The sequence below is a fragment of the Catharus ustulatus genome, chromosome 4 (genome assembly GCF_009819885.2).
Source record: "Catharus ustulatus isolate bCatUst1 chromosome 4, bCatUst1.pri.v2, whole genome shotgun sequence".
NCBI lineage: Eukaryota > Metazoa > Chordata > Aves > Passeriformes > Turdidae > Catharus > Catharus ustulatus.
In genome coordinates, this window is record NC_046224.1 from 12,902,262 (window position 1) to 12,916,980 (window position 14,719).

The 14,719-nt window shown below is 37.6% G+C and overlaps 1 protein-coding gene across 2 annotated transcripts; it reads left to right on the plus strand.

The window, feature by feature from the left end:
- Nucleotides 1–6,897: 6,897 nt before the first annotated feature.
- On the plus strand, nucleotides 6,898–13,824 carry ARMC10 (armadillo repeat containing 10). Of its 2 annotated transcripts, none has more exons than XM_033056979.2 (6): nucleotides 6,898–6,922; nucleotides 8,288–8,433; nucleotides 9,545–9,679; nucleotides 10,946–11,122; nucleotides 12,101–12,172; nucleotides 13,371–13,824. In XM_033056979.2, the coding sequence occupies exons 2-6, from the start codon at nucleotides 8,317–8,319 to the stop codon at nucleotides 13,620–13,622; spliced, it is 753 nt and encodes a 250-aa protein (XP_032912870.1). In that variant the 5' UTR covers nucleotides 6,898–6,922; nucleotides 8,288–8,316; the 3' UTR covers nucleotides 13,623–13,824. The 2 variants fall into 2 exon arrangements, with proteins under 2 accessions (XP_032912870.1, XP_032912869.1); XM_033056978.2 differs by lacking the exon at nucleotides 6,898–6,922 and adding an exon at nucleotides 6,996–7,037.
- The last annotated feature ends 895 nt before the right edge of the window (nucleotides 13,825–14,719 follow it).

Here is a 14,719-nt window from a genome sequence, read left to right on the forward strand (position 1 = left end):
ATTTTAGCCTTTGGTAGAAGTCCCATTTTCCTTCCAGGCTAAGCAATTAGAAATAATTAGATTCAGAACAAAAATGTATTTCAAATGAGTCATGTATTGCTGATATATTAAAATACATTATTTCTCTGTATCAGACTTGATGAATGAATTTCCATGGCTACATTCATTTGCCAAAATCTCCCTCACTTCATATTAAAAAAAATCATATACTTGGGAGAAATTATAAATGGAACATGTTCTGTTCCAGTCCAATGTCTGTGATAATTAACAAAACTCTTAGCTGAGACAATCTTAAAAACGCTGCACTGAAGGAAAAATGAATAATTTTCCATGTCCCTATTGTATAGGATAAAAAGATTTTTAAAAACAAAGGTGGTGGGCTTTTTTTTTTCTTTTTTTGCAAGAAGGGCTACTGTATTAGGAAAATATTTGTAGTAAAAATGATTATGAAGTACTGGAATATACTGCCTCCTGAGATTGGTGTGCATCCAACACCTGTGATATTTAAAATGACTAAAAACACCCTGGACAAATCTGCACCAAGATTAACCACAGCACAGCTTGAAAACATTCACCTCCCTGCCAATTCTGCCCTTCTATGGTTCTTAATAAGGATTTACACCAGTATTCCTAACACAGTTGTACCTCCTATATAATAAGCACTGCATGCTTTTCAAAACAAAATAGCCCACCTTATGTAATTCTAAATGGAGGATCATCACATTTTACATACATAACAAAGAAACCAGTGGGTATTTTTATTTATTGTGATTATCACATTTTAAAACATATCTAGTTATCATCCCCATTTTTCACAGGAAAATTTGGATTACATAAAGTATGGTCTTCCTAAACCCAAACACAGGAAAGCAAAGAAAGAGCATAAGAGAACACAGATTACTTTCAGACCTAAATGGAAATTGTCCTCTTATTTCTGGGTATACCACCACATTTCTCACAGAGCTGATTAAAGTACAGAAATGTTAGGTTTGGAACAGGAGTAAAATCAGAACTGATGAGTTTTAACATAGAATAACATTAAAGAAAATTAATTCCAAATCTAAGTTTGTAATCTCTCTTTATGTTTTTGTGTTGAAATGAAAACTTGTTCCTCACACAAAGGAACAACATAAACACTGCTTTGGTAAAAGATTTTTCCTATGCTGTTTCTGAAGTATGCACAAAATACATATAATAAACCAAAATAAAGCTTCATTAAGTTTCTTCTGTAAAAGTTCCATTATTTTGAACAAATTCTCTAGTCATCTAAAAAATAATTTATGACAGTACACAAAGTAGTGCTGTTTTAGAAATGTTTTGAGTCACAAAAAAAATTACATCTTGTCTTTTCCATGTTGATTGTTGCAAATTAAAGGATTTAATTTGAAGTGATAAACATTCAACTATAATTTTCTGTGTACAGTCAGAAGTACTTCACTACCAAATGACACTACTATTTTTACACAGAGAAGTCAAAGAAAAAGTTAAATTAGCATACAAACCAGAACTCATTTGTGTGTTTGAAGTAAAGCTCAGCAACTGAAATTCAGGCTTTCACCCCTCATATATACTCTTTTATTGGTCAGCTGTATTCAGCTAACATATGTATCTAACATACTAAATATTTTAGTTATTCTTTGAAAAAATTGTTTCATGACCCATTGTTATGTCAGCTATTTACCACACAATTTTAACTGGTATTTTAATAAATCTGTATGAATTTCTACAAAATCAAAACTGTGTAAGATTACGGGTTAAAAATATTACTGTAAACCAAAATATGATCCTTTGAAAGTACAAAAAGCAATGGGCCTCAGAAAATACTGGGGTTTATTTCATGTATTGCTCCTACTCCTAAGAATATCTAAGAGAGAATTTAACTGCAAAAAGTTTGTATTTGTGCATATGTACTGTATAAATCAAGCATTCCACTTTTGGACTGATCTGAATACTAATTGAATAGTTAGCAACAGAGGAAACAGCTGAAATGTAATTGCTGTGAAGTCAGGACAGATGTACTACCAGAAGAAAAAACTGAGCACAGTTACACAGAGATAATCAAGAAAAATCCCGTCACACCACATGCCAATTTACTGACTCAATTGTTGAGTGAGTGGATCCAAGGATTAAGGATTTATTATTCACATCCCATTGAAAACTTCAACCAGAAAATTGCAAAGAATATTAAAGCCAGAAATATCACATTATTGTCTAATATTCCAGTATAAACAAAATTAAATCTTTTTTTTTTTAATCTCATGCGTGCTTGTCTCATGCTGTGCTTTAAAAGGGTGAAAGAACACACAGAGAACAGAAAAAATGAGAAATACTTCACTTAATGATGTAGTGCTTGAAGACCACATCCCTGGTTCACATAGGTAAATGTATCGTGGACAGCAATGAAGTTAAAACACTTAACATCACATCAGTTTTGATTACCATAAAAGCAAAGGTTTCATACATCAACTACACAAAGAGGAGCGTTAAGTGGAGGCTATATTCATTAAACATTCTGTAGCCAAAAATCCACAAACAATAACCCAAACACCCCCAAACCCATAGATATACAAATAAAATATATTCTATGTTTTAGAGATATTGTCTTACTGCTTATGCAATATCTTATGACATCAATATTTTCAAAAAGCAATGTTATATTTAAATTGCAGTCTACATATTAGATGCTGTACCATTAGAGTATTTTAAAAGTCCAAGTGCAATATTATAACCTACATAGCATATGCACACACACACAGACTGTAATTCAGTATGTATCATAAGAAAGTATCTAATCCCTTTGTCATTTTTTCTCTGAGATTTTCTTCTAAAAATGTAGATGTATCTTCTGGATGAGTAATAAATACACCACAAAGCAGCACTTGCAAAAAGAATCTGCAAATTAATTACTTGTATTTACAGCAAAGTAACTTCTAGTTATGAAGAGATGTTAAAACAAATAACAGCTTACCAGAATCTTTTAAAGTACAGCAAAATAGAGGAATTTCTTTTTATGTTTCCTTTCATTCAATTTTTAAAGGTAATATTGCATCTATCAGCATAATTCCATTGCAAGATGTCTAAGTACTGAGTTTAGGATAGTAAAATAAGTTGCATTTCTTTAAATTCCTACTAAGAATTTAATTGTTTTTAATGTACATTAAAAATAAGAATATATATAAGAGTGGATAATTTTATTTATTTAATGAGAAACAGAATCGAAAACAAGTTTAATACTGTGAGGTCAAGAGTATGTTGAATGGGAAGCTGCGCAGAAAACTGATCCTGTAACCAATACTGAAAACAAAATGCAGCTAAAAAATATTTGCTTTTCAGGATTGTTTTATACAATTTTACATTATCTTTTAGTAACAATGCACAGTAACCAACAAACCATTTTTCCTCATTTGTCCTTCAGCCATCTTCAGCTAAAGGACACAGATCATTTACTTTTGGACTTTGAGCTCACATACAGCAAGAACATTCAAAGTATACTAAAGTATACAGGCAAACTGCAGTTATTTAAGTGAATATTTATTGGAAATGATAAACAAAAACTTCTTGTGCCTGGTAAAAATGTCAAAACACGGCATGCAATACTACCTTCCTTTCAAGACATGGCCTCTTGCTGTTATTAAATTAATGTGGAGCTTGTATTTGAATCCTTTTCAGGAAACATCGTGGGAGGAAAAGAAAAAGATGAAGGTTCTAAATCAAACCTATGCTGTGGACAAAGAGCAAAAGCCACCCATGGCATCGAGGTAAAAAAGGCACCCTGTCAAGCTGCCCCTCACCCTGTAGGGTCAGAGAGCAAGGCAGGCAGGTAGAGGGAACAGCTTGACAGGCCTTCCATGCTCTAATCAGTACACTGTGTAGAAACAGACCCAGACAATAATGTAAATTGGAAGGGATCCCTGAAAGTAGTTGAACAGAAGTTTTTGGGATGCCTCATTATTGGAAGTGTTCAAAGTCAGGCTGGACAGTATTTTGAGCAAGCAGATCAAGTGAAAGAAAGGGGTGCCTGCTCATGGCAGGGTGCTTGCACTAAATGTTCTTTGATGGTTCCTTCCAACCCAAACTGTTCTGAATCTAGGTCAAGAACAATATGAAAAGGTGAAGACAGAATTAAAGGCCATTGTCTTCAGTTTAGACAGCTGAATATTTTCAACACTAGTCAACACAATTCCAATCTTAGCATCTTTTCAATCCTCTTAACGGAAATGTAATTTGTAAGGTGTAGCTGACTGCTAACTATGGTAAAAAAATATAAATGCATCACTTATCATTGTAATTCATGGCATGCAATATTTTAAATAATAAACAGCAAAATGGATTTTATCATAAATTTTCCTATAGGCAGATTTCCAAAGCCATTCCCAATATTGGTAAGCTACTCCCTCTGCTGGATAAGCCAGCATGTGACGGCCATATTTTATTTCAAGCACCATTTGCTTTTCCCCCTCCGTTTTTCAAAGAAACAGACAACTTTTCCTTTGGTTTTCTGAAAGTTCTCCAACACAAGAAATCAAATCTATCCAGTGATATACTGGAATGCAGTGCCCCTGTTTAACATTTGAGAATATTAATTAAATAAGGAAGGAGTTGTAACACCTTGTCTTGCAATCCTCATTCAAGTACTCTTCAGTAATACTTTGGAAACAATTGTGTCAATTATGCCAAGGAATTAGGTCTGTAAAAGTCTGGCTGTTTCCATTACACTTCTACAAGTCTCTCAGCAATATGAAAAAGTCCAGCACCAATGTTTTCACACATTCTTCTTAATACCACTTTAGCCACTTACCCTTCATGGCAAAACGAATTTGGATCCCAGGGCAGAAAAATCTTAGGCCAGCTCTTCATTCATATTTAATTCTAAGATTGTAAGAATACAGCTACTGACTACAGTGAAGTTGTCATACACAAGAGTATTTGCAGGATTATAGTTTGCCTGACTTTTAATGAATACTGTTTAAAAGTAAATCTGGATGAGAACAGACAGAAATCAGATAGGAAGGAAATTCTCAGATGCAGCAGAGAACCTTAAATTATTTGGACAAGATTTGGACTCCAGCTTGTTTGGACCATGTACAAACCACAACCTCATCTTAAAAAGACTTAGGCAAATGGCCATTTTAGAACCCTATATCCTTAACTTTGAGACTATGTGTATAAATGTTCAAAGGTCTCATCATAGCTTTGATGCTCCTCAATAAAAGGACCAGTATCATCTAATTTATCTTCACACCAAGCATACTGTAACTCCATAAAGAAATTAAAATATAACAAAATTAAATAAGAAATATGGCTAGATATCAGCAAGCAGCAACCTCTAAAATCAAGAAAAACAAGGACAAAAAGTATCTTATACAGGATAATTTTTAACTAGTTCTTTTTTAAAAAGGGTCTTCCTTTAATCTTATCGTTAATTCTTTCATTTTTAGTTCACTAACTTTATGTCACTGCTGCTATAATGCTGTCATAGCTATAATGCTATAACTTTTGCTTGGAAAGGAAATGTAGATATGAGCTGTTTTTTAAGTGCTGAATCAAGACATACACCTCATGATGATACATCTTGTATTTTGTTTTTCTGTGTTAGAAAGCAAAGAATAGTCTAGGGACAGGCTCCCAGGAGAAGTATTCAGTCTACACGGCAGCAGTGCTCTGTAATTATTGTAATTGGCTCAAGATTTCTTTATTAGTATTTCTGTGGAAATCCTGGCTTTAATAGCTGATTGCAAATGGGGTCTATTTTGGCAGCATGACTATATCAGGATATCTTTTAAATTTGCATTTGTGCTTTGTGCCTTTTTTGTTTAAAGGAAACTGAAAAACAGCTACTGCAGATTTGGTTACAAGCAGAGGTGAACATGACAAACAGGGAGGAAAATATAGAAACACAGAGAATCACCTTACAAATTCTGAGAGCAAACCTACCAACCTTGCTTTCCCCACAGTCCTTCATGTTGTGCCAGTTTTACTCTGACATTTTATGAAATCTATTTATTCCTGTGCCAACAAGAATACCAAATCCACCAATACCTGAAGTATGATCCAGGGTCATCTTTATGACTGACAGGCCATTAGAAAACATGGATTGTACAGACTGGTCTCATGAGGAGGAATTACCCGCCTGCAAATCTAGAGGTTCTTCTGCAATTAAGACTGAAGAAGTTTAACGTATCAGAAGCGCCAGTGCAGTTCACCGGGTTCGTCTGCATTTCAATCCTCATTTTAATATAGATAATAAAGCAGAATGGCTTTGTTCCATCTTGTTTCTGTTCTCAAAGTTTTCATAAATCGTTTGAAGCATGCTAGTGACAAAACGAGCAGGACAAAATCATGCCCCAGGCGAGCAGAGAGCAGTGGGAGGGGTATGAGGTGGCCCGGCCAGCGCTGAGGGGCACAGCGGGCCGGGGCCAGGGCTCTGCTGAGGGGCGAGGGGCGCCCTTCGTGGGGGAGGGTGGCGGATGGCTCCCTGCCACAGGTGTTACGGGGCAGTTTGTGTCACCGGCTCCAGGGGGACCAGCCCGCCTGGACACTCAGCGGGTGGCGGAGGGCCAGGGACAGGGACGGCGGTCCCGCATTCTGGGGATGATGTGCCCCCGCCAGGGATTGCCATGGCGCAGGACCGCCCTGCCCGCCAGGGGCCGCCTGTTTGGGAACAAGCCGGCACGGCAGCGCGGGTGATTCCTTCCTGTAAAACACAAACTGCATCGCATCGTTGTCACGCAGCGGCGAGGCCTCTCCCGCGCCCCGCACACGGAGCTTTGGGCTCAGCATCCCTGCGGCACCGCGGGCGCAGCCTCCGCCCCCGGTGCCCGAGGCAGAGCTCGGCCGAGCCGCGCCGGATGGGGCGGTGGCTTCCGCGAGCGACGCAGCCGCGGCCAGGGCGATGTGGGAGCCGCGGGGCGCGGCGGTGAGGGTGAGGGCGGCGGCGGCCCTGCTGCTCGGGGCCGGCGTCTGCTACTGCCTGTGGCGGCTGGCGGCGGGCGGGCGGCGGGAGCGGCGAGCAGCGGCCACGCGGGGCCGGCCGGCAGGTGAGGGGCACGGCACGGCACGGCACGGCACGGCACGGCACGGCACGGCACGGCACGGCACGGCACGGCACGGCACGGCACGGCGGGCCTCGCCCCTCCGGTGTGCGGCGGGGCCGGGGGAGGCTCCTCGGGGCCCGGGGGATCCCCAGCCCGCGGCCCTGCAGCGACGCTCGGGGCCCGCAGGCGGCTCTGCGCCCCGCGAGAGGCGCTGCCACAATCCTGCGTGCCGGCCCCGCACAGCCGTGCGACGATTTGGAGCACTCTGGAGCGTGGTTTATTAGAAAAGCCTTTTTTTTTTTTTTAATTTTTTTAAAGTCCCTAAAGGCCTACATCGATCAGTGTGTTTACTTATGTTATTGCAGTTATTTGTGTTCCCCCTATAATTCAAAGCTAAACTGAGGATGAAAAAACATTTTGGTTTTGAAGGAACTCTTGGATCATCATAATTAACGTTAACTGGGGTTTTTTTTTTTTTTTTTTTTAACCCTCAAAGAATACTGTGGTGTTTGCCTGGTCAGATATTGGAGGTAAAGCTGTGGAATTTAGCTTCTCAGAAGTTATGCCGAGTAAGCTATGAGTAGTCCAGCAGTCATAGATCAGGTCTCACGGCTCTTTGGCTGGCTAAATAATTCTGCCTCCAACCTGCATGAAAATAGCCTTTGATGGCATTTGTTGCCCTTTTATAAAGGCCAGGTACTCCGTAGCATCATCCTGACTCAGAGGCAGCCTTCTTCTGTTGTTTTGAGTGATGCTATCCATGATCAGCAGTGTTCCTAACATTGTGGCTGTTACTTTGTCAAAGCATACTATCAAAGTGTCATTATTATAATTTCTGGAAGTAGCAGTCTGTAAACTGGAAGTTTTGTTTCCTACAGTGCCCAGACAGATTTCCACATTTCATTTCGGGGACACAAAAACCCCCCCTCAAACCATGTTTGGTGAATACTCCTAATAATTTTGCAGAGAAAATTTGCTATTGGTTAACCAGGAAGTAACACACACAGCCTCTAATTGTGTATTCCTTTTATTATCCACCTTCAAAAGAGGTAATTAGAGGACTCAGGAAAAGATGGAAATCTTAGTGTCATAAAACACAGTCTTTTTACCATGACATGATGGTTGGGCACAACCTTAGAACAATGTGTCCTACAACTGAGAGCTAAATTTCAGCTTTGTAAAAAGCACTAAGTAGCAACTGAGTGAAATGTCTCAAACTTAGTATCAAGTATTTAATTTCTAAACATTGACAGACTGCAGTCCTCCAGTATCAACCCCTACCATGGATGTGGATGCTCTGCAGAAACTTATTCATTTGCTCCAGGCCACAGATGATCCATTAATTCAAGAGCAAGCTTTAATCACTCTCAGCAACAGTGCTGCCTTCTCTGTAAATCAAGTGAGTATTGTTCTGTACAAAACAACAATGTCCAATGCCAGCCAGTCTGGCAGAGGAGAGCTGCCGTTTTGCTAAAGTGACACAGGACTGAAAGCTAAGGTACCTTGTGCTCTAAAATCCATTTAATGTCTTGCCTTAATTTCTGCTAGCCCAAATAATATAATCACCAGCTTCACAGAATTTATCAAATCATGATGTTTGGACCACTTGAAGTCCGTACAGAGTCCTGTACTTCAAAAGTGCTGTAAAATAGATCTTTTGTTGCTTACAAAATGTTATGTAATGTTAATGAAAGGGTTGAATACTAGATTAAATACTTTCACATCTAAAATTTAATGAGATAAACTATTTTTTTTATACCTCACAAAGTTGTGTGCTGTTTGCACATCAGCAATTTTACAATTATTGAAGTATGTCCAAATCATTTGGATATAAATGCAGAAAACTTTTGAACTGAATGCTGATTTCTTGGTGCCTTTTTTTAACCTCCAAGGTCCCACCCTTTTGCTTACGACAGCTGTCTATTCTGGCTTCTCAAAACTGCTTTCTTAATATAAATCTCATAAAACAGAATGCAACTGGAGCTCAAAGCTCATTGGTCCATTAAAATTTTTTTAAAGAAGTATTTTTTTAAAGACAGTTACAGTCTAATTTAGAAAGATTAAAACAGTAATAAAAACAAGTGCAATGGAAAAAGTGTCAGGACCTCTACTATAGGAATACGAAGCTGAATCTTGAAATTCTGTCAAGCAGAACTTTTTGTTACTACATTCTGGCACAGTTGTTCTATAAACTCATTATCCAGTAATTTCATTTTATTCTTTATAATTTAAACTGCTTTAAGCATGCTTTGCAAAACAGATTTTAAAAGCAAAGGTGATGTGCCATTGTCAAATAACAGCAACTAATACTTTTTGTTCCTAAGCAGGACCCTTCTTGTTTCAGTAGAAGCAATAAAGCAGTATCTGCTAACACTCTCTTTAAACAGAGCAACCAGTTCTGGAATTCTTTATTTATATACTTCATTTTTGTCAATGTAGAGACTTTGAGGGAATGTTTCAGCATTTAAATAGAATTTTAAAAAACCTATTAAATATCTTCTGTATTTCAGGATATAATCCGAAATTTGGATGGTCTTTCTGTTATTGGAGGGATGCTCTCCAACTGCACTCCCAAAGTTAAAGAAAAAGCACTAAATGCACTTAATAATTTGAGTATGAATATTAAAAATCAGGAAGAGATACAGGTAAGATTCTTAATGTGAAAAACCAAAGTAACTGAGGCAAAGGGATAGTACAGATCCTTCAGCATATTTGTTAAATCCAAGTCAGAATGCCAAAATGCTTTGATGATAGACATCCAAGTCAGCAGATCTGGATGACTGAAAGGATGACTTAGAAATTCATTGCTTTGATGGCATTTACTTTTAAAATAAAATACAGGAACCTACGCAGTTTGTGCTCAGCTTTCACAAAATACTATTAGACAGAGATTGTGCTGCTAAGATTATAGCAAAATTATGTGAGGTAAGATGATTTCCAGACATGCCTAGAACATCACAGTGGCTGTTTAACAGAATGGATTGCAGATTGAACTTGCCAGGACTCCTTAGAGGAAGGAGAAAAGAGTTATTGAGGCCCTGGGTTTGTATGAGACCAATTTTTCAGGTGATACTTCCATCTTAAAAGAAAAGTGTGTAAAATAACAAGTTCCACTGGTAAATACAGTACATGCTACAGATATGAAAGGACTAAACATCAAGAAAAAAGAAATTTATCTGATTAATCAGTAGATCAAGAAGTGTCCAGGTGGTGAGCTGAGGAAGATTTGAAGACTTTCAATAGTTTGTTTCAGTAGCCTGATAAAAAGGTAGTGTGACTGTATGTGGTAAATTGCAGCATCTTTAGCAACAGGCAATTTTTATTAAATAATGCTTGCCAATATTTGTCTAAGTGTATAATTAGAAAATAACTCCTTTGGTAAGGGTAAATTGTTTTTTTTTTCTCAGTTAGGACTCCAAGATTCATTGTATACTGTCATCCAGAAGAAAAATTGGTAGAAATAATAGTTAATATCAGTAGTGATTACTGTTCCTAGTGTGCTCCAGTAAATGGGCCACAGGGTTGGGAGAAAGGATTTAATTTCAAAGCTTGTCCTTAGCTTGTTCTCAATATTTAAGATATTAGTTACTTGTAAGTGATTTTTAAAACAACTCCTTAAAGCAGCTGTGTCACTTCTGAGATGGAGTCAAAGCAATTTAAGTTTTCAGAGCAAGTTATGTTTCAGGAAGATTAGTGAGCATACTGCTGTATGGTCTGCTTCAGTCATGCCACTAGAATGTTTGAAATATTCAAAACAAAAAGGTACTTGTTTCCCAGAACCTTCACCATTCAGTCAGCAATGTTCAGGAAGCATTTATGTTACTGTAGCTAGGCCATTGATACTATTTGTGACAGAAAACATGCTTTTATCAAAAATTGTTCTCTCTTTATTTCCTCTCCCCTTTCCCCAGGTATTTATTACACAAGTTTGTAGGACTGTTGAGTCAGCTCCTCTGAACTCTGATGTGCAGCTAGCTGGACTCAGGCTGTTAACAAATATGTCTGTTACCAATGACTATCACCAAAAGATGATAAACTCAATTCCATGCTTTCTTCATTTGCTTTCAGAAGGAACTGAAAGGACACAGGTACTGGGGTGGTGTTATTTTTATAAGTCATTTATGAAGCTGCTTTACTTGCCTTGTTTCTTACTGTTTTTGTAAAATGGTTTAGATTGTGCTAAGAAAACCCAAATATTCATTAATGATACAGATTTTATGCACTAAAGTATGGCTCTGTATTACTTTCACAATATAAATTCAAAAAGGGGGAAGGGAATCTTGGTAGTGTAACCACCGGGCTACAGCTCTACCAAAGCAGTGCAGGGTGCACTGTGATTGCCCTGTGCCTTTACCATAGCAACTCCAGAATTCTCTTCTGCTCTAAACATTGCTACTTCATCCAAAAGCAAGGGGAACCAGCATGAGAAAGGCTTCACTGATGCATGAATCTCAGTAGGAAAACATGCCAAGCAGTGAATCCTAAATTATGGACTTTTGTCCCTTATGCTTATGACACCTCTGGCAACCTTAGTGACTGCAACTGGAAATCGTGCTTATTTGTGAATTATTGTAATACTGAAACAAGCTTCAGTTAGGGACCACTCTCAGCTTTTATTCAAGATGTTGTGGTACCATCAGTGTACGTGGTTGCTCTATTAGATCAAAACCAGTTTTCCAAAACACACATGTTCATTAAATGTAACACACCTATTCTGCTTATGTACAAGAAGTAATATGGCCTTTTCCTAGTGTTTAGAGACTAGCATCACAAGGTCCAAGAGAGCACAAAGGTGTATTTATTGTATATGCTTTGGATCATTTTAAATGTAGTACTTCAGCTGACTGGGATTTGTTTATGGGTTTTGCCTTACTTTGATGTTTAAGTCAATATGAATTTGCTTTTAACATGTCTATATCTTGGTTTTCCCTATACCAAAATACTCAAGATGTTAGTTAATCTATTCTACCTTTTCCTCCCTCAGTCAGCTTTGACATGTTGATACCCATTACAGCTGTACTTACTGTTTTGGAGCTTTTAATGAACTTGTACATTCCTCACTTCAGATTCAAGTTTTGAAAGTACTTGTGAACTTATCTGCAAACCCAGCCATGACAAGACATCTTCTCAGAGCTCAAGTAAGGTTCTTGCTGCTTCATTTCATTTTAACATATATACATGTGTAGCACTTTAGATATTGCATGCACTAGAAGAATTTTAATGTCTTGGAAATATATCTGCAATTCCAGAATAAATTCTAGACACCAGTTGGTTAAAATTAGTAGCAAAGTGCTCATTCTTTCACAGGCTGGCTTTATTCCAGAGGGTAGTGTAATACAGATTCTGTACTTCTAGAGGGAGAGGCACAGGGCCTGTACAATTGGAGACTGTTGGTTGCACTTCCTGTGTACCATTCCAAATAATCAATGATAATTTGAAGAAGCCTGTTCTAACCTTCCCTTTCCACCAAAGGGGTAATACCATGAACTTCAGTTTGTATTATGTAAAAGTAGTCCAAAACTTCATTTCCAGTCACACAGACCTATGTAGATTGAAAACCATCAAATAGAACCAGTACTGTAAGTGATCCTTCACAATTGCTGTTTCTATAGCCAATGTACTGGACCAAACCCAACAAAATTCCACTGGAACCACCACCCCTTTATTCAAATGTACCCATAAAACTTGCCTCTAAGTGAACTTTCCCTGTGCATTTACTTATTTCTTCATGGAGAAGTTTGTGTGGCAGTTGCTGTGCTGGCCTTGGCATGCAGGTTTCTTTCAGTTTCATTCTCTCCCACCAAAACAGAGTCAGGGGCTGGAATGGTGTTGTGTCTTCGTTACCCTCCCCAAAGTAACTTTCTTAAAACGTGCAATGGCTTTTACTTGTGAGCTATCTACCATGAGCAAAGCTAGTCTAGATAACACTATCTTTTCATTTTTCAAACAAGGTTAAGGGATCTAAATATTCAGTTCTCTGTTAACTGTATTATTTTTTTCGCATATGCTAACAAAAACATTCAGGGCAAAATCAATGTGGCTGAGAAGGAAAGCAAACCCTCTTTTCCAAATGGGAATTTTCCAGACAGACATTTTGGAGATTGAACATACAAAGCATGTATTAGCCTGTTGATGCACAGGCCAGTCTTTTCTAGAGAGAAAATTAAAACTTGCACACTGTGCAAGTTTCTGACAGGAGTTCCCAGCATATGAAGTTCTGGGATTTCCTACAATTTCTGGTTCAGATGCACGTTATTTTCCATTTTCTGAAGTTTGATTTAGTTACATGTACTTACTGCTGGTGATTAAGTATGAAATATTTCTTCAATATCCTAGGTGCCATCATTGGTGTTACTTTTTGACAACTGTATAAACAGAGATATTCTGGTTCGAGCCCTGGCATTTGCAGCAAACTTGAAAAAGAACATGAATGATGATGAAGGCACCATGATTGAGGAATACAGTGAAAACTCAATTTTCTTCACAGTCTGCAGGGACTCTGCCCCATTCACTCAGAGACTGGCATCTTTGCTGCATCACCCTGACACAGAAGTGAAAGAACAAGTTGTGAGAATATTAACACAATAGTGTTCTTTTCTTAAAACAGACTGACCTTATGAAAATATCTAATCTTGGCAATGCTACGCTAAAAAGCCTGCAACAAGTAAACAATACAACAATGATGGAGGGGAAAAAAAAAACCTAAATACTGTCATTTTAATAGGCACATATTAGTTACTACAAAAGAGAATGCAGTGTACTTAATACAGAGAGCATAACAGATATTTTTCTACAAACAAGAGAAAAGCAGTAGCTTAATTATTACTGATAAACCACTGCACAGTTGCTACATTTATGCAATTGGGACAAACAATTTAAAACATGAAAACATTCATAATGTAAAATGAACATTTTAAATGAATGAGTGAAGTGAATGAAAATATCCTTTGCAATGTCAAAGACCTTTTTTTTTACTTTAAGTATTTACAGATGTTGAATAAATACCTCTTTACAATTGTGCATTAAAGATTTAGCAATTGGAGATTAGGCATTTATATTTTATTATTCTATCTATGAAATTGGTACAGCTGAACCTTACAAAGTATTAAATAAAAACAATCCAAACTATCATTGGCTTCCTACAGAATCAGTATCTTCAATGAAAGCTGCATGCTAAAGTCACTGAACCTAGGTGTTTTCATCTTACCTGCATGGCATTTATTCTAAAACTCCATTCTTGTATGCTTAGTATATCCATTCCATTTAGCCAGACTGTAGTGCAATTAACCACAACTGTGAAAGGTTTCTACACTTGCACAAAAATTGAAAGGATTTTGTATTGCTTTAAAATTGTCACTTGAGGGAAAACAGACATATTTAAAAAAATATTTTATTACAAGTCAAGGATTGGCTGCAACTACAATTCAGCATTCTTATTCCTACTTTAAAAAAAGTCTTACAAGAGCAGTATCATATATATTTTTGAAAAAGCTTCCAATTCTGTAACAGCATTTGATCTTCCTTTCCTTGGAGATCTTTACTCCTTTTTTTTTTTTTCCTGTAACTGGAGCATCGTTGGAATGAGTGCTTCTGCAGAATTAGCCACCATAAAGTTTTAGTCATCAATCCAGCATTAATTCAAAATGAAGTGGAATCCATAGAAACATCACTGTAAAAGAACCTGA

Excerpts from the sequence above, each read along its gene's own strand:
- ARMC10 (XM_033056979.2), top strand. The coding sequence starts at position 8,317 with ATGGATGTGGATGCTCTGCAGAAACTTATTCATTTGCTCCAGGCCACA. Across the intron at positions 9,680-10,945 it reads AAAATCAGGAAGAGATACAG|GTATTTATTACACAAGTTTG; the intron begins GTAAGATTCTTA and ends CCCTTTCCCCAG. Across the intron at positions 12,173-13,370 it reads GACATCTTCTCAGAGCTCAA|GTGCCATCATTGGTGTTACT; the intron begins GTAAGGTTCTTG and ends TCAATATCCTAG.